This window comes from Lissotriton helveticus, chromosome 5_1 (genome assembly GCF_964261635.1).
Source record: "Lissotriton helveticus chromosome 5_1, aLisHel1.1, whole genome shotgun sequence".
Taxonomy (NCBI): Eukaryota; Metazoa; Chordata; class Amphibia; order Caudata; family Salamandridae; genus Lissotriton; species Lissotriton helveticus.
In genome coordinates, this window is record NC_136065.1 from 1,777,127,525 (window position 1) to 1,777,152,426 (window position 24,902).

Below are 24,902 nucleotides of genomic sequence, written 5' to 3' on the forward strand. Positions count from 1 at the left end.
ATAGGCTCAATCCTTAATGTCAGGGAGTCAAAATGTATGATAAAATTCGACTCCATCACAAATGTATTAAATGAACAAGACACCAGCAATGCACAATTGGCATGTTTGGGCCTACGCAGCTAAGATTTCCGTAACATTGTACCTAACCATGGTCCCATTCGCTTCTGCGCCCTACACAATGAATAGATATTGCTATTTTATTTAAAAAACGGATGGATCGTAAGACATGGATCTTTTTTGATATCACTATTCATACAACATTGTTGATTCAGTAAATTATGTTTTGCATTGGAACGTATCTATGTAACAACCACTGTATACTTTCTTTGAAACTATTCTCTCCTCCAACCGTGAACCATCTGGCTCTGTCACAATCATTAGGCCTGTGAACAACATTTTATGTTGGAGTTACTACAGACAATATTGCATTATGGGTCCCATTTGACAAACTATGAACACTATCAGTCTGAATCACGGTGTAATGTGAACGCAATTCATTGTTGCAATATGATGGTAAAACATGCGTCTCTTTCCCGATGTCAAGCATAATCATGGCCTTGTCATTTTACGCTTTTCCAGAGTCTAGTCTTCTCATTGTTGGTCTCAAATATTATGCATGTGTACAATACTGGACGTTGTAATTGTATACAATATTTATTTTGTTCCCCAATGTCTCCGTATGAAGATTGTCAGTCTGACACCTTTTGTAATGTGAAGGCCGGATATTGGTGTAACATAATGTTAAAACATTCTTCCTTCCCCCTACGTTAAGCCCAACTCTGGCCTTGTCATTTCATGCCTCCCCCGAGTCAAGTTTTGTAACTGCCAGTGGTGTCCATAGCAACCATGGCGCCAGGTGCAGTCTTCCTTTACTTTCCTACACGCTTTCGACGTCACTCTAAATCCAAGCGTGCATGCTAGAAGCGGCCACTTTGCCCTATTTATTTTAGTGAGGAGCACAAAAACGGTTGCACTCATGGACACCGTTTCGTGATCAAGCAGGTAAGCCGCTGCTGTTTGTTTCCCTGTACTGTCACACGATGGCGCCCTAACACTTCGGTGTAGCCTTTAATCATGCTTTTTCCTTAGCGTATTTAGCATGTTTAAGATTGATCCCGTAAAATGTTAAGCGTTTCCAGTTGTTCTCGCCGTTTGTTGACGGACGAGTTTAGCACTCATTGGACAACTCTCTGCCCGAGCTTTTATTTAATATAGCGTTTTGATACACATTTATTATTCAGATGGATACATTTACCAGCAGGTAGGGCCGAGAGCATTGTCTTTTGATTAGTGTCCCGAACGCATGCTACTTGAGACACATCTTGCACTTTGCGGGGTGGCCGCCCTATGACTGCGTTGACTTTAACCGCGGTCCCTGCAGTCCCACGCAGTCTTCAGCATTTTTGCTAATGCCTTACTCATGTTACCACTCGATACATCCAAGAAACCACCCGGTTCCCCCTCTGTTTAGCACATGTGTTTACATTAACAATTTAGTGTCAGTTGACCTTCGGTTTAATCTTTAAGCTGTGTTTATGTGTCGCATTGTCATTTCAGCTCAATGATCTTTCATTCGAGAATTGGTTGACCCACGGGTTAAACTAGAGTTGTTTGTTTGCTCCTCCCCAGATCCATTCTGTTCTTCTTCCCGGACTAATCCCGGATCCTCATAATAAACCGTGTGTTGATTCAATACTTACGTTTCCTACTAAGAAGGAATACGCTACCACGATTGCCTTTGTGCCCCCGTTTTGGCGCACAATCAGTAAGTGCCGCATGGCCTAAAACCTTTATTCATTATCACACTGTGTGCCGGTTATCCAGCTAATGGGCACCTTTATTGGTTAGGTGACGTCTCCTTTCTCTGCCACGAATCATTGAGGAGCCCTGAAGCCCCGTATTACCCCAACAGCTGGACTGTGAGAGATAACCCCCCTCCCTTCGCTGCCGTCATGGTAAAACAAATTACACTGCCCAGTTCACTGGGATTCATTTTAACTTTTTAATATTTCACTGTATATGTGCGGGTTCTAAAACACACACCCCTTTCTCCCATAGGTGCCCCTTTTCCCTCTCACACCACATCAGTCCTGATGAAGACCCCAGCAGTAAGGTCAAAGACACCTACGGTCAAGGGGTCGAAACATCAACTCTATAATACCTGCCAGTAACCATTCAACAGTGATTCAATAACTGTGATATTGTGTGTTATATGGCTTTATACTTTTAGTGTTTAGACATTGGCTATTTGGTGTATAAACATCTGTATACCTGAACTGTCTGTGATTTATTGTCACTATCTTTCAACCACCCTACCCTTCCCTAACTACCTTGCACTACCCATCCCCCTTCGGGCACCGCCTTTGTGAATTTTCCATGATACTGTTCCCCTAAAAATGACATGTGTATTTTTGAATTTCCACCAATGTGATTAAATAACATTGTGTGTTAATCTATTGCGTTTTTGCTTCTTGAAAACTGTTGCAAATGTTCCATGATTTTGTTTTTCCTTGCTTATGTAATCCCTTCCATACACTGGGACCCCTTTTCTTATATACCAATTAGTATCCAGGTCCCAGTGATTCCGGGTTTACCCTTTTTTGTAATCATGTCTGGTATGGGAGCATACATTTTTTTTTGCAACAACTACTTATTTCTTTGTTGGACCCCAGTGTGCCAGTGCTCCAGGCACAATAGAAATCCGTCCCGGAGCAAGACAGGACAATCTGTTATCAGTACACTAAAGACTTGGTCTGTCAACAGCACTTCTGCAACTGGAACTGGTTCATGCCTATCAGCATTTACATAGAAATATCCTTGTTTCTGGGTGACTAGTCCTGCATCTGCTGAAGACGTCTTAGAAACTTTAGTGCAAAAAGTGCACAAAAGAGCACAAACAATACATTATGATAGCGGAGTCTTAACAGGTACCACAGGCTTTTTTAGGGTCAGCTGAGAAACATTTACCCACCAGAAAGGGCCTAACTGTCTGATTAGCATGGCATAAGCTAAATAGTCACAGAAAAAAAGGAAGAGGCAATGAAAAAAGGACTAGAAAAAACACTGAACAGTCTCTTAATCAAAGAAAAGGACTAGGCTTCTTACCCTGCAAGCATCTGAGCCTAGGTCAGTTGCAACTTGTTTTTCTTCGAAGCAGTCTTTCAAGTCCTGGTAAATCCTCCTCTGGTAGTCAACGCACATGGGCACGGACTCCATTGTTAAATTGTTTTCACATGGCAGGTGAGAGTACATATGGGGTAGTGAGTAGGATAGTATAGTGACCATACTTGTAGTTTAAATTATTATGTAGATTAAACATATATGTTGGCTTCGGGGAGGCGCATACAAATCAACAGCACTGCTTACTATGAACAGATGCTAAGAGGGTAAGTTACAAAGGAGGATATCGGAATTACCAAAGGATAAAAAAGAGTATCCTACCAAATCTGGGAGTTATGGACTCTCATCTGTTTTGTAAAAGAAACACAACATGTGTGGCTGATGATACGCATGCTCTGCATAGACTTTAAAGTAGTAACCCTTAAGTTGTGGCTAGCTAGTCGATGGTGCAGAGGTCTGAAACAAGCCCTTGAAGTCTGATCGATTCTAGCATATTGCCATCCTAGAATGTCCACACAGTAATGCTTTGTGGAAGTGTGTGGAGTGGACCGCATGGCAGCTATACAGATATCAGCTATGGGTAGGTTCCCAAGAAAGGCGATAAAGGCGCCCTGTTTGCGGGTCACGTGAGGTTTAGGGAAAGCAAGTAATTTTAGCTTTTTAGCTTTACGGTAACTGGTTTGGGTAGATCTGACAATCCACCTGGCTATACCTGCATTATATATGGGCTAACCTTTATGAGGCTGTGCAAAGGCAGCAACCAGCTGCTGTATGTAATACATGAGAGCATGTTTTACATCAAGTGTGTAAAGTGCTCTCTCTGGCTGGGTGAAAAAGACAGGTAGCTCAATTGTTTGATTAAGGTGGAAAGGCGAGACCATTTTAGGCAGGAATTTGGGTTTGGTTCTAAGGACAGTCATGTCATTGAGGACCTGGAGAAGGGACTCTTCTAATGTGAGGGCCTAAGTGACGTTATAGAAACTCAAAAAGGAGACCTTCTAGGAGAGAAACTGAAGAGTCCAAGAACACAGTGGTACAACAGGAGGTTCATGAGTCTGATGAGGACAATGTTCAGGTACCAGACTGGGGCAGGTGGCACCCTAGGTGGCATGACATATTTAAGACCCTCTATGAAACCTTTAATTACAGGGATCTTGTAGAATAAGGAATGCTGCCTATTGTGCATGTTTGCCGCAACAGCCGAGATGAGGTGTTAGCTAGCCTTGACCGTTGCAAATGTAAGAGGTAGCAAATTATATCTTGTACTCTGTAGGTTTAAGAGGGTTAACACGGAGCAGAGTACAGTAGTGAACAAACCTTTTCCACTTAGCATCATAGCAAGAGTGTGTGGTAGGGGCTTCCTTTAGAATATCCAAGTACTTTTGAGGCAAGTTGACATACCCAAACTCTAGGACCTCAGGAGAAAAATTACAAGGTTGAGCTGCTTGGGTCTGTGTGAGTAGGTTAAGCCAAGTGGGAAGCTTCTCTTGGGGGCAATGGACATATCTAGACTGGCTGAGAACCAAAATTGTCTGCCCCGCATTAGATCCACCAAGTTTGTCACTGTTTCCTGACTACGTATGGCAGAAATGGGAGAGAAGGAAAAGCATATGGCAAGATCCTTGACAAGCTCATCCAGGTTGCATTGCCTTTGGAATGGGTATGTGGAACCTGAAGGCAAAGTTTGCACACTTTGAGTTTTCGCAAGTTACATAGTGGTCAATGTCTTGGTGTCAGCGCCCATCAGCGTTGAGGTCCGCCGAGCGTAAGAACACTGAATTTCTTTTCACTTTGTTAAGGAACTAACACTCCCAGCAGTACTTGCAGCATTTATGTGTGCCTGCAAGAACGAGCAGGGAAGAACTACAACTTCCAACAACACGTGCGGCGCTTACACAACCATGCAAAAAAATGACGAGGAAGTCAACATAAACAAACTTCCTGACTTGGACCAGTGCCGATAATTCTGAATGCTGGAACTCCATGGACGATCAAAGGTTCAGTAAGGCAGCTTTAGGCAGCAACAGTTATTTGTTAAAACAGCGGTACGCTGTTTACAAGTATTTGAAAACCTTCCCTGTATTTGCACGCACTGGCAGAGCGCATTGTTCAAGGATACTTGGCCTCTCCTAGAGTACATTGGAGAAGCAGTTTTTGAACTGTGATTTCCTCCCAGAGTCACTTGAGTTGGAGAGCTGCATTTTCCAGTAGCTCATGCCGAGTGGAGGGGTTCAGGGAATTATCAGGATTGTATTCTTTTTTAAATTACCGAGGCTCATTGAGATTGAAGAAATGGGGTTGCTTACGCTATTGAAACAATAAGTTGGTGGTACAGCAGTCCGTTATGATCACCCTAATTCTGCTTGACTGGTGATTGTATTTTGGATCTACAAGAGTTTGGCGTCCAGCACTCTGGAGTACTAAAGGGTGCAAATTCCTTTTCTTCCTTTCTATGTTTATGGATAAATACAACTGTGCTGCATTTCTTACTATACCTTCAATGGATAACAGAACTGATGTTTCCAGTACTTTTTTGTTGTTGTTCTATTTTCGGTTCCTCACAGCAGGGGTTGTTTGTTGAGAGTACAAAGGAGGCACTATCTCTCCACCCCTGTTATGACACCAACCTTCTATAGTGGGTAGGTGTAAAGTTGTAGAATACTTGTGTTCCAATACCCATACTTCCATTGTGGTCCTACTACGATTTGTACTTGTTTTGGTCAGAAGATTATACTTGAAGTGGATGATTCGCATCCTTCCTTAAGTTCTTTGAGCATAAAGCAGAACACCTTTTCTTTATTCAGGTATATCAAGTGGGTATACATACTAGTAGTCTTTTGGAGAATAACATGCACTGTTATTGACTTATATTGATTGCACTCCTTTGTATTTTCAGGTCTCCCTCCCCGCTGTTCCTTTCCTTACCTTCCCCCGCTTGATCGCCTCTAGTGTCTGTATTGATTATACCAGACATTGGGAATATAAGGAGGTGGACCATGTTTGCATCAATACGATCCGGAGGATACAAGGCTCTGACACTGGGGGACCCCATAAACGAAAATAAAGGAGTAGGACTTGTGGGTGGAATTCCCATTCATGCACTTGTTCCTACGTCCTAATGGGCAGACCTGCAAAGTTGTTGTCCAACCCCAAGAGGTACTATGCAAGGATATTTACTTGCTGGTTAATCGCCCAGTGCCAAATTTGCTACACAGGTGCTGACAATTGAGTAGAGTGTGTTTTGCCTTGCTTTCGTAGGTAAAGCATGGCAGTCATTTGACTGCCCATACCTGGACCACCTTGCCCCGAATGTCTCGGAAAAAAACATTTAGGGCTAGGTGTATGGCTAAAGGTTCCAGATGATTGATATAATAACAGTGGAGGATCTCAGAAGTCTTCACCCCACTAGCAGTTGTATCACTCAAATCCAACGTGCACCAAATGGTGGCATTAGATATGGCTTTCCCCTCCTCAACAAATCTCCTCTCCCCTCTTTCAGTATTGGTCAGGAAAATGTTGGAACAAGGACTCCATCTCTTCCCACTGGGCCCTCTTATAGCGAGACAGGAGGCCTACCAAACTGGAGATGCATCCGTGTGTGTCAGCACCAACCACTACTCTCAGGAAGCTTCGTCAATGTGGAGAAGCCCCAACACAGACATCATCCATGTCTGAGTACCCAGCGGGGAGACGAGGGGAGGGGATGGGTCCCACGTCTTAATCCTCCCATGGATCATCCTTATGGTGCGGATAGATTGTCACATCAAAGTCCTCTGCTGGAGAGAAGGGGCTAGGGCTAGCTTTGTGTGAACTGACCCCTGAGGGGAAGTCGCAGAAGATGAGGGAGATGGAGTTGGGGCTGGAGGTGTTTCAGGTGGAGGGCTAGAAGTAGTGTCCTAAGGCCTCTTGGAAAGCACCAGCTGAGGTGAAGTGTCCAGTTCTGGAGATTCCTCAAAGGAGAGTTTTCTTTTTTGGGCAAAGTACTCCCAGTGTCAGAGCTCTTGCCTGTGCGGGGTGAGTTATGATCCAACATCTTTCAACAAGCTCATGTTGAGGCCTCTCAGAGATGGGCATCTTCTCTGGAGTTGGCTGTCAACGGTCTCAGAGCTGATGTTGGGTTCGGAGCGATGTAGCTTTCTGTCTTGAAGGTTCAGCACCGACATGCGGTCACAGACTCGAAGCCTGATGGGAGTCAGAGGGCTTAGCTCGATCCTACTTCGGCTCAGACGCCTTATCTCAGAGATAACTAGAGTCCATAGGCGGTGGTGTAGCCAGAGGTGACAGAGGTTTGTGCGCAGGGCTCAAAGCCCCCGAGGGGGTGGTGACCTGCTTCAATAAGCAGCTGTGTATGTGTCTTGGAGGACTGTGAAGAGGCCTGTGTAGAGCTGTGGGTGTCAACCGTACTTGCGCATCTCTGTGTTGTCTTGGTGAGAGGTTCGAGGTCGACTAAGTGGCATCTTTGAGTGCCTCGTTCTCCTCTTGGAGCTCCTCCTTTTCCAAATCCAAGGAATCAGATCCAATGTTCTTGGGGCTGGGTTTTTGGGTCGGCACGCCGGGGGTCTCACGGAACTCTTCTTCTTTGCCATTAAGTGGTTCTGACTCACTGAAGTTGTCCAGCATCTCCGATGAGGACGGAAACATGTTATTGTCAGTCCACCACTTGCCTCTCCACTGCTGAATGGTCTTTTTATTCCTGAAGGCCAAGAAGCAATCGCAGCGGGTGTCGATGCGCTTTGCGGAGAGTCAGTGGTTGCAGACAGCACGGAGATAGACCCAGTGGTATTTTGAGTGGCACTTAAACCATCTTTGAATGACATACGATCCATCACTGTCTGCACATTTTCAATCCATGACATTGATAAGGAAAATGCAGGGCACCAAAAAGCAAGGGTGCCCCAAGGGCCGACTGGGCCAGAATTCGATGAAGATGTTCACAGCAGTGGACAAACAGGAGAAAGGACTGAATGGGAGCCGGCGTCCAAAACTCTTTTGGCTTACTGAAAGGGAACACAATATTCAGCGTTGAAAGCATTGATACCGGAAGCAACTTCAAAACACGCCGTTTCCAATGGTGGAGAAAAACAATCTAAAAATAGAGTTAGAAAGACTTCTTTTTAGAAACCCGAACCAAACACTAGATGGCAGAAGTATGCAGAGCATGTGAATCTACAGCCACACGTGCTTCGAACATAATGTTTGACAAGAATAATGATTGACAAGAATAATGATTGACATATAGGGAATATATAAAAGAGTTTAGAGTAAGTAAGCATACATACCCGTCTCCTGACCGATCCAAGGACTGACAACTACCAGATATTGAATTTTCAGCGCTGCTTAGACAGTCCAATACCTACATGAAAGAGGTTATAGTATGAGGGACGAACTAACACACTGAGGACTAAAAGGCAGAAGATCCTCTAATAACATGTGGAATTCTAAGAAGTAAAACTACAAAGAGAAAAATTTACTTATCCGTAATTCAAGTACCTTGTCACTGCTAATCACTTTCAATCCATAACTAGTAAAATGGCTCTGCACATCTGGGATCATCACAACAAAAAGAAAAATGTCTATAATAGGCAACAATGTTTCATCTTTATTTTTCCTTTTAAAAAATACATCAGCCCAATTAAACAGAAAATGTATTTAGCTGATTAAACAGGCTTCAACATTTTTAAATACCAAAAAGTAAAATGTAGACTTGGAAATGCTTTACGCACAGAAAGATACACTGACACCACACCTTTACGAATTCCAGAAGCTACCAGTCCTTCCATCACGCAGTGTATGACAGAGAGGAAGTTTGATTTATGTAAATACAGTGGAAGACATCCTTAAATTCTCTTACTATGCTCTGGTATATGGGGATGTGCAGAGCTGTTTACAGAATTAGAGAGACGACCAAGATCTAGGATTACAGGTGCTTGTTCCGTCTGTCATGGGAGGTTACCTGATATCAATCAACAGAAGAGCCCCGTAGCAAGCTAAATAACATTCTATTCTGGATCCAGAAGCATAGCCTGCAGAGGAACCTAACTTAAACAAATAACTTGTGTAGAGAAGCCTAACTCACTAGGTTAGCCACTCTGCAGTCAGAATCAATACAAACCAATACCTCTAAAACCAACAACTTTCAGATGCGGGGATGTCAGGGGGTTACGATGAGCTTCACACCTAATCCTGGCTGCTCTTACCCAAAGGCCACATGCCTGCCCACCTGCCATATTCGTCAAACCCAAGAGCAATCTGGCTGAGTTTTTGGGCAGAGATTGCTCATGGTGGGTATGCAGCCTATATAAAGCTCCATTCTGCTCAGCTCACAAACTTGCCCAGGTCATCTTGGTCTTTCAATGAGTTTGCGTTTCATGCTCCCATGCAACCCTCTGACTTTTTGCCCTTGATGTTACTGTTGATAATGCTCTTCTTGGCTGCCTATCCTAAAGGTAGAGCTTCTCTGTAGACAGAGGCAGTATTGGGACTTGCAAGGGATGGACTACAAGAAAGAGATCTTCATGCAGGGTGCAAGAGGCAAGCGAAGAAGTGGAGGAGAGGGGCGAAGTTACCCAGAAAGTGGCAATGAGATGCAGGTTGTTGGAGAAAGATAACACCAACAAGTATTAACCACTGGCAGGCACGGAAAATACTGAATGCCTTGTAAAAGCAAAGGCATTATCTTTATACAGTTATTCCTTGCTTCCCCCGTTTTGGACACCAGGTTCTCAAGTTGAATGCGATAATATGTATTTCAATGATCTCCTTCTCTCACTGTTTCACCTTGTACCCACTAGGCTTTGTTCAATAAAAGATAGGGGTGGGGGTGGTGGGCAGAAGCATAAAAGAAAAGCAACAGACTGATGGTAGCTAGGCCTCCAGCTCGATGCCAGTTCTTGGCTCACAACCCATTAGGGTAATACAGAAAATGCCAAACTTAGAGGCTGAGAATATAAACAATGGCTCTGCTGTAGTTCAAGGTTTGTTTTTTGGATGGGTGACCCAGGTGAACTTGTTTTAATGCACACACCAGCGCTGAATGCAAACGATAGGGTATTGTACTTGACTAGAAACCTGGCTGGTGCTCTTTTCGTGGTAGGCAGTCACCTTACTGCTGGGTAGACTAAAAAGGGGTTTCCTGGATGCTATCTCCTGTAAATCTACTGCTATTGCTAACCTTGTATTTCTTATGCCGGAAGGACAGAAATTGCCCGGGTTACAGGCAAATAGGATATCCTGTGACTCAACGATGTCGCAGAGGTTAGAGAAGGGCCCAGCAGCAATCACTCAAGCTAAACAGAAGCAAACTGCCATTGCTGAATAGTACACTATGTTAAGCAGTCAAAGACACATCTTTCCATTAGGTGCATGACCCAAGAATCACAAACTCACATAGGTTGCCTATACAGTGACAGTTAAGTAGCAGAGAATGTACTTGGGTAGGCAAAAATAATGGGGGATACTGTCTGTCCAAAAGATTGTACTGCACCATGTGATAATCAAGATCAACAGGGCAAATACACCCAAAAAATGTGCTTCTATGTCAGTGTTTACGCAGGATTATGGAAACAGCGCAAGAGAGCTGGATATTATTATTGACATGGCAGTCTCGGATATTGAATTGCTACAGGACTGCAAGCTCCTCATTCACCCTGTCCATTAAGTATCTCAAAGCACTGATCTGCTTTCATCTGGTGCTATAATTAGTAGTGGTGCTTCTGGACCTAAGATAGTTTAAAGTGGGTGCACTACAGGTGACCATCATGGCTGCAGAAGGCTCTAGCTGCTGAAAAAGAAAGCACAAAAAGAACAATTGATGGACAGAATGCAGAACAATGTCATACATTCACCCCAGTACAGCGATCTGGGCCTAAATCCATCGTTTTTTTGCTCACCATGCCAATCCAGTTTGGACTCAGTCATATTCAAATCAGTCTTGACCCTGTACCCAATGGGAACAGTCCAGCCCGAACTGCCAGGCCAGGTCCTCCCTGGACTGGAAACAAGCATCCTAGGACCGGTTTCGGGCTTTCAGCCCTCATCAGCCAGGATAGCTTGACTCAAGTGGCACGGAGAGCACGGGACATACTCTGGGCATACTCGTCCCACTCGGGGTGACAAATGCATTTGCTCACTGTAACACTTTTTGCCCTTGTTTGTTTGCTGTAACACTTTTTGCCCTCATTTGTTTGCTGTAACACCTTTTGACCTTAATTTGTTTGCTGTAACACTTTTTGCCATTAATTTGTTTGCTGAAAAATAGATCAGGCAGTGAGAGGAGGAGGAAGGCTCATACGTCAATTCTTGGTTCATGGAGTAAATGACGGTAAATGTGTGACTACATACTCTGTTGAAAGCTGAGTAAGATGCTAAAAGTCCCAGACCCCCTTTCCACCACATGGCAATGATTGAAGCCATATGCAACATGGCCGCTCGCAGTATGCAAGGTGGTGACAGCTGGTGAACACTCTGACTCTCAAAGGTGTTGGGGGGGACAGGCTGTTAGAGAGCCTCTGAGTGGCTATGTGGCTCTACAAGAGAAGGGGAAAGCCTGCATTCTTCTCTGGGGGCCAATGAGGATTTGAGTGGCCAGGCAAAAGGACCGAATTTAGGAGCTGTGGGAGGACACAGGTTTCTGCTGGAGTGCTGTGGCATTACATGGACATAATATGGGATGGCAGAGCAGGGATCACCAGAACACCATTTCTTCCAAGGTGTGACAAAGAAAAGATGAGAGGAAAAATAGAACCTTACTGCCGTGAAGGGACATGAGGAAGGAACACCGCATTACACTTGCTTGAGGTTAATCACTGGGATGACGTAGCGGCAGCTACTTAGACGCCGCCCTTGTGCTGTGATGTCATTTCTGTACACAACTTTCCACGACAGAAGCGCAGAGCCATGCAAGACACTGACCACTGGTGCACAAAACTAGGGCCCTGAAAAGGAGTCCCTAACCATAGAAGTCAGTTAGCAGAATGGGGAGGATGAATAGGGCGGTTAAGAAATCTATAACTAACTTATGTTTGTTACAGATATATCATTACCAAAGGTAAGTAACTTGTTCATCTGAAAGAAACAGTTAGTTATAGATTCCTTACCTTAGAATAGATACCCCAGCAATACCAACCCCGGAGGTGGGTCTGCGAACCAAGTTCACACCAGAAAGTCCTGGAGAACAAGAACAGCCAAATAAGCTGTCTTTCTGGACTTGGCTGTCCCGGCAGTTGTGTTCAGTGAACGTGTGCAGAGATGCCCATGTAGCTGCCTGACAGATGTCATTGAGGGGAACTACTCATCCCAAGGCAGTAGTAGCTGCCGTCGCCCTGGTGGAATGGGCGCGCAGCCACACTGGAGGCTCAATCAATCAGGACATTTGTTAAGCGCGCTACATACCCGTCTGCCATAAGATGGTGGGGAGGGTGTTCCAGGTCTTGGCGGCGAGGTGGGAGAAGGATCTGCTGCCGGCGGTCGTTCTTCGGATGCGGGAGACTGCGGCGAGGGTGAGGCCGGCGGAGCGGAGCTTACAGGTAGGGGTGTGGAAGCTCAGTCGTCTGTTGAGGTACGCTGGGCCGGCGTTGTGGAGGGCCTTGTGTGCGTGAATGAGGGGCTTGAAGGTTATCATCTTGTTGACGGGGAGCCAGTGTAGGTCTCTCAGGTGGGGTCTGATGTGGCTGCGGCGGGGGATGTCGAAGATCAGTCGTGTCGAGGCGTTCTGGATGCGTTGCAGCCGTCTCAGGAGCTTGGTTGATGTTCCTGCGTAGAGGGCGTTTCCGTAGTCCAGCCTGCTGGAGACTAGGGCCTGGGTGACTGTTCTTCTCGTTTCGGTGGGGATCGAACTTGAAGATCCTGCAGAGCATTCGTAGGGTGTTGAAGCAGGATGAGGAGACAGCGTTGACCTGTTTAGTCATGGAGAGGGTGGAGTCGAGGATGACCCCCAGGTTGCGTGCGTGTTCAGTGGGTGTCAGTGCTGTTCCCAGTGAAGTCTGCCACCAGGAGTCGTCTCAGGCTGAAGGTGTGGAGCCGAGGATGAGGACCTCCTTCTTGTCCGAGTTCAGCTTCAGTCGGCTGTTCCTCATCCATTCGGCGACAGCCTTCATTTCTTCATGGAGGTTGGTTTTGGCGGTGTGAGGGTCTTTGGTGAGGGAGATGATTAGCTGAGTGTCTTCGGCGTAGGAGATGATGATGTTGAGGTCATGCTGTCGGGCGAGGGGTGCCATGTAGATGTTGAACAGCGTTGGGCTGAGAGAAGAGCCCTGGGGTACGCCGCAGATGATCCCGGTGGCAGTGGAGTGGAAGGATGGGAGGCGGACGCTCTGAGTTCTGCCGGAGAGGAAGGATGTGGTCCAGTCCAGGGGCTTCTCTTGGATACCGGCGTCGTGCAGGCGTGTTCGTAGTGTGCGGTGGCAGACAGTGTCGAAGGCGGCTGATAGGTCCAGGAGGATGAGGGCTGCTGTTTCTCCGTTGTCAAGCAGGGTCCTGATGTCATCGGTGGCGGCGATGAGGGTGGTTTCGGTGCTGTGGTTGCTGCGGAAACCGGATTTGGAAGGGTCCAGGATGTTGTTGTCCAAGAGGTAATGGGTCAGTTGTTTGTTGACGATTTTCTCGGTGACCTTCACCGGGAACGGGAGCAGGGAGATGGGACGGAAGTTCTTGAGGTCTTTGGGGTCCGCCTTGGGCTTCTTGAGTAAGGCGTTGCTCTCGGCGTGCTTCCAGCTCTCCGGGAAGGTTGCTGTTTCGAAGGAGATGTTGATAGCTTTCCGGAGATGGAGGGCGATGATTGTGCTGGCATTGTTGAAGACGTGGTGTGGGCATGGGTCAGACGGGGATCCGGAGTGGACGGAGTTCATGATTTTGATGGTGTAATCGTCGTTGACGTTTGCCAAAGAATAGCACACCTTATGCACACAACGACCCACCTAGATACGGTCCGTTTGTGCATGACCCAAATTTTCTTGGTGCCCATGTAGCCAACAAAGAGCTGGTCATCCACCCGGAAATGCTTGGTGCGATCCAAATAAAATGAAAGTGCATGTTTTGGGTCCAGAGGGTGGAGCCTCTCTTCCTCCTTAGAAGGATGCAGAGGCAGAATGAAGGTGGCCAAAGTCATGGTTTGACCAATATGAAAAGAAGTAACCACCTTGGGAAGGATGAACAGCCAGAAAAGGAGGCTTTGAAGAAAGAGCTTGTAGCTCACTCACCCTGCAAGCACAGGTGAAACCAGAAAAGCAGTCTTAAGGGAAAGAAGTCTGAAGGACAGTTATGAAGCGGCTCAAAGGGAGCGCACATAAGGTAAGTAAGAACCAAGTTGAAGTCCCACTGAGGCATTACGAATGGAACAGGAGGAAAAAGATGAGTAATACCCTTAAGAAAGCGATTTACAACAGGGGACTTGAAAAGAGAAGGCTTATCAGGAAGCCTAAGAAAGGCTGAAGAGTGCCCAGAGCAGAGCCCTGCTGGGCTAAAGAAAGAAGGAACAAGAAAACCTCAGAAAGAGGGGCATAGAGATCCACAGCCTTTGCTGCGCACCATGCCACAAATTTGTTCCATCTACAGGCGTATACCGTCTTAGTGGAGGGACACCTGGCTGCTAAGATCACATCACAGACTTCGGGAGGCAGGTCAAACGATGTCAACTACCGCCGCTCAATTTCCAAGCAAGGAGGTGGAGGCTGGACAGGTGCGGTGCAGGACTGTCCCCTGCTGCTGTGACAGAAGACCCCCCTGAGGAGGGAGTCTGATCGGAGGATCAATGGCCATGTGTAGCAGCTTGGGACACCAGATTCTTCGTGCCCAATCCGGAGCCACAAGAATGACTTGGGCCCGGTCGCGCTTGATCTTCTTAAGCACTCTGGGCAGGAGTGGTGTAGGCGGAAAGGCGTATAGAAGACCGCACCTCCACTCATGACGAAAAGCGTAGACGAGTGCCGCCTTAAAAATTCCAAAACGCAGAATTGCTGACATTGCGCGTTCTCTTGTGTGGTGAATAGATCTAACCAAGGCTCTCCTCACTGTTTAAAGAGACCTTACACCACCTCGGAGTGAAGACGCCATTCGTGATCCATCATGCACCTGTAGCTGAGTTCGTCCGCCCTGGCGTCGAACCACCAGGGATATGCCCTGGCATTCCAGCCATGTCCAGAGGCCTCTTGACATAGGGTCCAGGACCCCACCTACCTTGTTTGTTGCAGTACCACATGGCGGTGGTGTTGTCCATGAACACCTGCACTACTCTTCCCCAGAGGGAAGGAATGCTTTGAGTGCAAGGCGAATTGCCCAAAGCTCCAGAAGGTTAATGTGGAGCCCGGACTCCGCCGTAGACCAGAGGCATCTGATCTCTGCCTCCCCATGTGGCCGCCCCATCCCAGAAGTGATGCATTGGTCACCACTGTCAACTGCGGGTAGAGAAGGCAGAGGGATCTGCTGTCGTCCCAATCCTGGTTCGTTAGCCACCACTGTAATTGGTGTACAGTGCCCTCCAATATCTGGATGCAATCGGACAGGTTCCCCTGATGTTGTTCCCACTGGAACTTCAGGTCCCACTGCAGAGCTCGCATATGCCATCTGACATGGTCCACCAGCAGGATGCAGGAGGCCATGAGGCCCAGTAGTGTGAGGGTCATCCTGACCGAAACCCGGGATAGCGACTGAAAGATCGGAATCATAGCCTGAATATCCCGGACTCCCCATTCAGAAGGATAGACCCAAAACTGCGTCGTGTCCAGAACCGCTCCGATGAAGAGGAGCTTCTGAGAGGGGAGTCAGGTGTGACTTTGGCACGTTGATGGCGAACCCCAGCGAATGCAGGAGGTCGGCCGCAGTCTGGGGGCGGGAGAAGACAGCCTGGGGTGAACCCGCCTTCAACAGCAGTCGTCGAGATAGGGGAAGACTGCAACCTCTGATCTGCACAGATGAGCTGCAACCATCACCATCACTTTCGTGAACACCCGGGGGGCGCTGGTAAGGCAGACGGAGCACGGCTTGGGATCATGGTCGCGCTCCAAACAAAGATAGGATGCAGGCCTTTGTCCTTCTTGGGGACCAAAAAGTAGTGGGAGTAGCAACCACAACCTACTTCTGGGACAGGAACTCGTTTGATGGCTCCCTTGGCCAAGAAAGCCATAACTTCCTGTTGGAGAAGGGCCCACATGCGATGGTGCAGAGGTGGCATAGGTGGAGGGGTAGTCTCGAAGGGGAGGGAGTAGCCCCTTCGGACTATTTGCAAAACCCACCTGTCCGATGTGATGGTGCGCCAGTGGGGGAGGTGATGGCGAATCCTGCTACCCACTGGCGATTGGTGGCCCTGAAAGGTCGGACTAGGAGAGTTTGGAGGCTGCTGCAGAGGGGGCAGTGGAGGACTGGCCCACCCGCTGGCCCCCAGAACTCCGGCGGTGGTTCTCACGTTCCCGGCCGCGCAGGGGTTGAACAGCTTGCGCCGGCCTGTGGCTCTGGGCGGGACGAGGCGGGGCACCCCTTCCGTAGCCACGAAAGGGGCGAAAAGCAGACTGCGCAGGGCGGGTGGTGGAGAGGCCCATGGACTTGGCCATAGCCCGAGAGTCCTTAAAGCGCTCTAGTGCGTTGGCTGCCTTGCCGCCAAACAGGCGACGGCCATCAAAGGGCATGTCCATAACAGTGGATTGGACATCCCCTGAAAAACCAGTTGACCTCAGCCAGGCGTAGCGTCAAAAGGGCTACCTACGTGGAAATTGTCCTGCCTAGCGAGTCGGCGGTATCCAGCCCACAGCGAATGGTAAACTTTGATGTGTCTCTCCCCTCAGCAACTGCACTGGAGAGTATGGCCCGGGCCTCCTCCGGGCACTGGGCAGCATTTGCACAACCGTATCCCACATGGAGTGGGTGTAACGGCTCAACAGACATGCTGTGTTTACCGACCGCAGTTCCAAGCTGGAGGAAGAAAACATATTCTTCCCAAGATGGCCCAGCTTTTTGCATTCCCTATCAGGTGGTGTGTAAGGAAATGCGCCTTTGGATGTAGAGGCTTGGACCACTAAGCTCTCTGGGTGGGGTGTAGGAAGAGAAAAGTGGGGTCACCCGGAGCCGGGCGGTGGCGTCGGGCAATCCACAGGAGCCCCTGTGTTGGGCCCGGACCAGGTGCCCAAAAGGATGTCAGTGAGGGCTTCATTAAACGGTAGCAGGGGCTCCAAAGATCTCGCTGCCGATTGAAGCACCTCTGTCAGGAGGTTAGTCCTGACTGCCACCATAGGTAGCTCGAGGTGGACCTAGGCCTCGGCCGCCCTATGCAACACCACAGCGTAAAACGCTCCCTCCTCCGTAGGCACAGTAGGAGGAGACAACATGCCAAGGTCTGTTGAGGTATCCAGACCACTGGCTTCCCCCAGTTCCTCTCTCCAGTCCAGTTCGTAACCTAGCTGGTCAGTCAGAGTGTCTCCAGACCACTCCCGGTCCTCATCCTCCTCTGGCTGCTAATCTGGTCTTTCAGGGTAGAACAGGGGCGCAAAAGTACCTGTCGGCGCCGGATCTGGCGACGGTCGTTACTGGTCCGGCACCATGTCTACATCGGGGTGGAAACCGGAGTCGACGCCTGCTGGGGATACAACCTGCATCGGCTGCAGATAAGGTGCTGGTGGAATCCGCGCCGGTGTAATCAGGTCGACCGGCGCCGATCCGGATCCAGGCCTGGATCCAAGGTGACCCCGCGTTGCCGGGGGTAGAAGCCGCCAGCGTCGAAGGCCCAGGGCCCCCAGCCGAGTCAGCAAGGCCCTGAGGCGCGCCGGTGGAGTTGGGCTGCCCAAAGATGGCTTGCATTGCTTCGTAAAAAGCGCAAACCTGGGCAGGGGTCACTCCGGGTTTGGGGAAGGTAGGCAGACTCGGAGTTGACCCTTGGGGTTCCGCACGCAGAGCCGCGGGAGAGGCACCACCCGCATCCCTAGTCACGTCAGCCGACCGACGGGGAGAAGTCGAAGAGCGACGGTGCTTCTTTGACTTCTTCTTGTGCTTTGACTTACCTGAGGAGTGCAAAGACTTTAAAGAAGACAGGTGGTGGTGGCTCCGCGACCATTCCCTCAACCTCCCACGCGAGCGGGACCTCGAACGGCGCGGAGCCGACTGCCGGGCCTCTCCCGCAAAGACTTCGGATTCATGGTCCAGCAGTTGGAGCACAAATTGGGGTCATGGTCGCACTCCAAGCAAAACAGGCACATGCTGTGCGGATCCGTCACCGACATCAGCCGGCTACATGAACCGCAAGCTTTGGAACTGGGCATCCCTGACAGCACCAGAAGTCGAAGACTCAAAATCGACATCGACAAAAAGTCAGTCAAAGAGGACTGGAGTTACCACTCTCTTCAGATCTGAGCTGGCTGGTGTGGAAAAAGTAAGAACTGACGTCAGCATGCGAGGGCGGCGTCTAAGTAGCTGCTGCAACATCCTCCCGGCGACCACGATGCCAAAGACGAACGCGGAGCCGACCGACACCACCTTTCAACGCGCAGGGGTACTGCTAATGAAAAAATTCTCCGGATACAGTCTGACGCCTGGGGATAATTTTACGGTAAGGAATCTATAACTAACTGTTTCTTTCAGATGTCTCCCCCAATGATCACAGGGGTGGTTATCCCCACTAAGTTCCACTCCGGGTTTACTATATCCAGGCCATAAAATCCTACTCATAATAGTTCCGTGTCGAGGCACTTGAGAGTTACCAGGGCCCACCTGCCTGAGCTGTGTTTGAGGACACTACATCAATCCCAGCTTCCCTCCTTATCAAAATAGTCAGTCCCTTACAATACTCTGCTTGATCTGAGGCTACATAGCTTCCTACCCATCTAAATTAAGAAAAGAGGGCTCTGCTTTCACTGGCTGTTAGATGTGTTTCTTGCAATACAATAATATGGGCCAGACTATCCTCCAAGTATCTCATCACCACTCTGACGGCTTTTAGATCTGAGACCATTTACCTCCCATGTTAAAAATTATCATTCTTTACCACCCCCCACCATCATTCACAAATTCAAGGACCATCTTGAGATACATTATCCAGCTACAAAGGCTTGACTAGGTGCTATCAAGATACAAAGCAAAGGGGTAACCCAGTATCCCCAGGGAATATATGATACAAAAAACAATTGGTTCTGTCGGGTCGTGCAATTATTTTGTGGTTATCATGCATTTAAGTAAAATAATGAATCTGAGAACGGCGCTAGCACACAAATACAGTAACAATGTCTCTCTTCTTTTTGAATCTTTGAAAGCTTAAGTAAAATATTTCCCTCTTTTTTAAAATCATGAATGATTTTGCTACTGTATTTGTGGTCTAGGGCCGTTCTCAGATTCATTATTTTACTTAAATGCGTAATAACCACAAAGAATTTGCACAACCCGACAGAACCAATTGTTTTTTGTATCATAGGTGATATCAAGGACTTATTTTTTTCTGTTTTCCCCCACTGCTCCCCACCCAGTGCCCTAACCCTCCTCCAAACCATACTAACTCCTCTCCCTCCCAGGGGGAACCCTCCCTTGACTATCAGGCATGGTGAGCCTGTGGGTCTGCCCGATGGAGGAAAATTTATATTGGAGTGTATTTTACCCCCCACACTGCACTTACAATCTCATTAGGGGAAAATTTTCGGGCCCCAAGGCCCCTCTCTTCTTTTTATGGCTTTGATCAGAGCATTTGTTTCCTCCACAGTCCAGTAGTTACGCATTTGATTATTTCACATGACGCAGAGCATTGCGGGAAATTTCAGTTGTGCTTTTTCCCCAAGTCTATTTAACTCCTCCATTCTTTTACCCAATTCCCATTGTTTCCGATTTGTTGTCTGTCAGACATCCGACCTAATAGAGAAGGAGTAAGTACCTACTGAGAACCGGCCATTTCTCAAGGTGGCAGACAGTATTGCCTGCTTTACGCTATGTGCGAGAAAATTCACAAGGATCTTTCTTGGCTTCAGCCTGTGGGGGTTCCTTTTAAAGGGGTCCCCATGCACATGCTGTATCACTTGATCATGATAAATATCTGTCCTGTCTTTTACGGATGTATCTTGCAGCAGTGTGATTATGAATGCCTTGATGTCAGCGCCTTCCTTAGCCACCGGGATGTTTAAGAACCTCAAGTTGTTCCTTTGTGAATGATTTCATTACAAGACCGGAGGCTACCATTATGCAATTACTTTTATTGCTGCCCCAACATGCAGCCTTTAAAGAACATGTATTACATCATAAGTAAAACATTCCATAGAACTAGAAAAATAACATGGCAACAATGTAACTAAGCATCATCCTCTTTAATTGGCAGCTCCTTTCAGTTAACTACACTCAACTTGTAGCTCTATGATTTTTCATTATTTTTTATGACTAACCTTTCACCTTACTGGCTTACAAAGTAAGTGATCAGTATTTCCTATTTGGGTAATTACCCCTCCAATATCTGGTCGGGTCTCTACTCCCTTTATAGTTTAATTTAGGCATTTTTTAAATTATAGCGCATCTAACAGACAACAGTCTGTTCCTGTAACTAAACTTATACTCACAATGACCTAACTCGCCGTCTATTAATATACTCATGACCTAACTCGCCTTTTCGAAAAATGTTTTTCCCATTGAACTGCACCTTTATCCCTCGCGCACCCAATAAACACTCAACTCCGAGTCGAGCGAAGGGCACACTGACCTGAAGCACAAATCGACGACCCGCCTCGATCGGCTTTCACCGACATGGACGAGGCTCCGGAGAGCGCCTACGACCGGAAACAGACAGGGAGATTTCTCCGACATGGGGAACAACTGAAAAGGGTCACGGTGAGTGCAAACAAAACTTTACCCGAAAACGGGGAACAACCACCGGCCTCTCTACGGTGAGCATCCAAACTTAATGACGCATATGGAGCAATGGAGCTGGATATCAGGGCTAAGAGCGGACGAGACTCCGGGCACACCCATGATTAACTCGCTCTAAGCGGCATCTCAGAGGCATCCCCATCCTTTTTTTTTAATCAAGAAATTAAGTTTCTCACTTCCCCCTTCAAGCAAAAACCAACAGGGAAGGGACATAAGCAAAATTAGGAAAAATAAAGAAAGGACTCTCAGAGCCCTTCATGTTGCTAAGGCAACAAAACGAGCCTGAGTCAAGCAACCGTCTTTTCACATCACCAAGGCTGTTTTTTGAAGGCGTTGCTAATAATAATAAAGAATAATAATATACATACAAAAAAAAGTTGTTAGACTATACTATACTCTATGCTCTTTTAATACCGCAAAACCTAGCAACCAATATATTTTTGAATACCTTATCAGCCTCTATATCTTTCTGACCAAAAATTTCTGATAATGAGACAGAGGGGACTTCAAGCATACTCCTCAATCAGAGAATGCTGATAAATTACTGTGAAAAAGAATGTAAATGCTCACTGAAAGAGGCAGTGGAGGCTGCCCTTAACAAAATGAAAATGGCCTACTGTGAAGAGGGCCTTATATTCCTCTCGGAGGAAGAGACTCCCACTAAAAAAGGAAGTAAGATTCAGAAGAACACTAAACATTTAACTAATGTATCCTCTTATTAATGGTAGCCAGAGCGCTACAAAAGAGAGAGAACAAACTTCAGGTAGCCTGTGCGCTACAAGTGACCTTGGTACCCATAGCGCTACAATAAGCAAGAGCAGCCTGATTGGCGCAATAAGCCATGGTGTTCACTGCAACACAAAAAGATCAAGTGACCTTTATGGCACAAAGGACCCCGGCTTACAGGCTGGAAACGAAACCTACTCTTATAATATGTACCCTGAGGATGAAGTGAACAAATACATTTTTGATCTTCTAGAAACCCTAGACAATGACCTCCTCGATGAGGACCTTTTTTTTGTTGTTACAGAGTTTTATATAGCGCAAAATTGCCCTAAGAGTCTACAAGGAGTGTGTGGCTGGGAAGACGAATCAATAGGACCAACAAGCCATTTTGCCCACACAAAATTAGGAGATTTACTTAATAATTTAATGGTGGATCACTCCATGGCATTTATTAATGAGGTTTGCTCTGTGCCAAAATCATTTGCACCTACATTTAACGCAAGAGGGGCACGATCAATTATTGACTTTGCCTTACTATCTTTTCGTTATGCCTCACTGGTTAACGCCTGGGAGACACTTACAAGTGGCATTAGTGATCATTACCCCATTTCAGTTACCTTCAAGCTAAATCTGGATACGCGGCCACTTAATATTCAACGTAATTATGCTTTTAATCCTATTCTTGGCCAGCGTAACGGATTTTGCATTAAATGGGAGAAGGTAATACCAGAGAGTTTCCAACAAAACCTAGTGAATATCTCCCACAAAGAAATTACTAAGTGTTTGACATTAGAAGAGAATGAAGAACAAGTTTTGAACTCTTTTAATAAAATTTGTTGTTTAATTAAGCACCTTCTGACTAGAGACCTGCGTAATATAGTTAAGAAAATACCAGGGTGGTTTGACCCAAATTGCTCTAGGGCATTGCGGGAACTCAAAAATGCATTGCATGCTACCCCATTAGATAGAGTTCAGGTTCAAGGGGCTAGGCGCAAGTACCGTGCCGCTTTGATTAGAAGGAAGAAAGTTTTAAAAGCTGAAGCCTGGGAAGCCCTCCATACAGCAGCAATACAAAAGGATTCCGCTGCCTTTTGGAAGGCTGTGAATGCTCCTTTTTATCAAGAAAGTCAAGGTCCTCGCTTAGATAATGCTATCACGGCCAGGGAGTGGGTATCCCACTTCGAGGCACTGTATAGCAATAAAGCTCTGCCTGTAACAGCTTGTGAAACACAGTCAGAAGAAGAGGAGTCCCCGTTTCCCCTAGACATTCAATTCAAACTAGAGGAAGTATATAAGGCCCTAAGGGAGAGTTCAGCCTCGAAAGCACCAGGCCCCGACTCCGTCCCTATTGATGTTTTTAAAATGTACCCAGACCTGTGGGCTCCTCTACTCACTAGAGTTTTGAATTGCATGACAAAAAGAGGTTTTATCCCAACCTGGAAGGAGGCGATCTTAGTCCCGATATACAAGAAGGGGGACAGGAATGACCCTGCCTGCTACCGTCCCATCTCTCTGTTAGATGGCTTTATGAAGCTGGCAGGCAGGGTCATTCTTGCTCGCATTCAGGACTGGGTGGAGGGACAGAATGTGTTGTCTCCCTTTCAGTATGGGTTTAGGGGCGGGCGGGGGACAATTGAGCAGGGGCTAAATCTTTCACTAATCATTTCAAAATATATCCACGCAAGGAAAACAAATCTGTATGTGACCTATGTGGACCTCAGCTCTGCTTTTGATTGCGTTTTGCACGACAGTCTTTGGCAGATGTTGAGGGACATTGGGCTGGACAATAAAATAATTGTATACATCAGAGAACTCTATGTGGAGGCAGGCGCCCGAGTCAGATATGGTCAGAGGGGGGAATGTACAGATCTTTTTAAGATTAGCAGAGGGGTAAGGCAGGGCTGTATCTTGGCCCCCCTGCTTTTTAACTTATATAATAATGGAGTGGGTCTTTGCCTAACACAGCAGTACTATGATTACCCTGTAATCCAGGGCAAACCCATTCCTATCTTACTTTACGCTGACGATGCGGCCATTCTTTCACAGACTAAGGTAGGACTCCAGAAAGCCGTACACACCTTCACTAATTTTATGAACGCTAGAGGGTTATGTGTAAACGTCTCGAAGACGTTCACTATGTCGTGTGGTTCAAAAAAACATAGACAACCATGCCCAATTGTTCTAAATAATAGGAAGGTGGAGTTAGCCGACATCTTTTGCTATCTGGGGGTCCACTTCGATAGACAAGGCACTTGGAAGCCGGCCGTGAAAGCACGGGCTGTGGCTTTTAACAGAGCAGTCGGGGCTCTTATGAATTTTGCGAAAAAAATAGGAAATAGGCCAGTAATGGAGCTTCTCCGAATATTCAAATCGAAATGTGTGGCTATTGGGACCTATGGGGCCGGTATTTGGGGCTGGCAGCAATTGGAGGAGATCCAGCGAATTGAGAACAGGTTCCTCCGATTCATAACTGCTACACCAAGGAGCACCCCAATATATGTATTACATGCCGAAGTTGCCCTTAATTTTATTATGGATACCATAAAGCTTGCCCCAGTCTTACTTTGGCACAATGTTTGGACCAATCCTGCCACAGAATTGAATAGATTTATTATAGAGGACTGCTTGAACTGTGACGGGTTGAAAAACATCAAATGGCTTATCTACATTAAGAACTTTGTAGGTGAGATTGGTCATCCTGAATACTTTACGGACCCAGCCTCATTGGAATCTCTCTCGCGATCTACCCTGAAAAAGACGTTGCTGGAACACCTGGAATCACAAAGGTGGAAGGGCGTAAGGACAAAAAAATCGGTCATGAGCCACGATGAAGTGACATCTCAGAGGGGTCTCCAGCTGTATCTTGCATTAGAACACCCCCTACATCACCGCAGGCTCCTGACTTACTTCCGCTTGGAAACCTTTTATAGACTCATATCATTCCCGACCTGCAATGACTGGGCGAGGGGAAAATGGCTGTGTCCCTGTGATGACAAATCATTTCAATCAAACATACACTGTACTTTGTTCTGCACTTTATATAGCCATTCACAACGACAAATTTTAAAGCCTCTATTGCTAACTTGGGGCCTAAGGAATTCAAGAGAAGCTTATAATAAACTTAGGTCCTTAGATGATTGCCTCACTAATAGTACAGTGAGCCCTTTTCTGAATACCATTTTAAGAGTGAGAAAGTCTATCGTCATGGGATAATAAGAGTCAGTGAAATGTTTCTCTTTTTA

General features: G+C 46.9%; 1 protein-coding gene across 7 annotated transcripts in view; it reads right to left on the reverse strand.

Annotated features, from left to right (window-relative positions):
* The window catches only part of MAP3K3 (mitogen-activated protein kinase kinase kinase 3), a 2,022,699-nt gene that overhangs the window by 1,122,872 nt on the left and 874,925 nt on the right, over positions 1–24,902 (reverse strand). For all 7 annotated transcript variants that reach the window (XR_013594968.1, XR_013594969.1, XM_078645061.1 and 4 more), the window contains exon 8: positions 8,400–8,473. Coding sequence is in view for 5 of the 7 variants with exons in the window: in XM_078645061.1 (XP_078501187.1) it covers positions 8,400–8,473 (74 nt within the window). In the remaining 2 variants the exon portion in view is untranslated. The remainder of the gene's footprint in view (positions 1–8,399; positions 8,474–24,902) is intronic.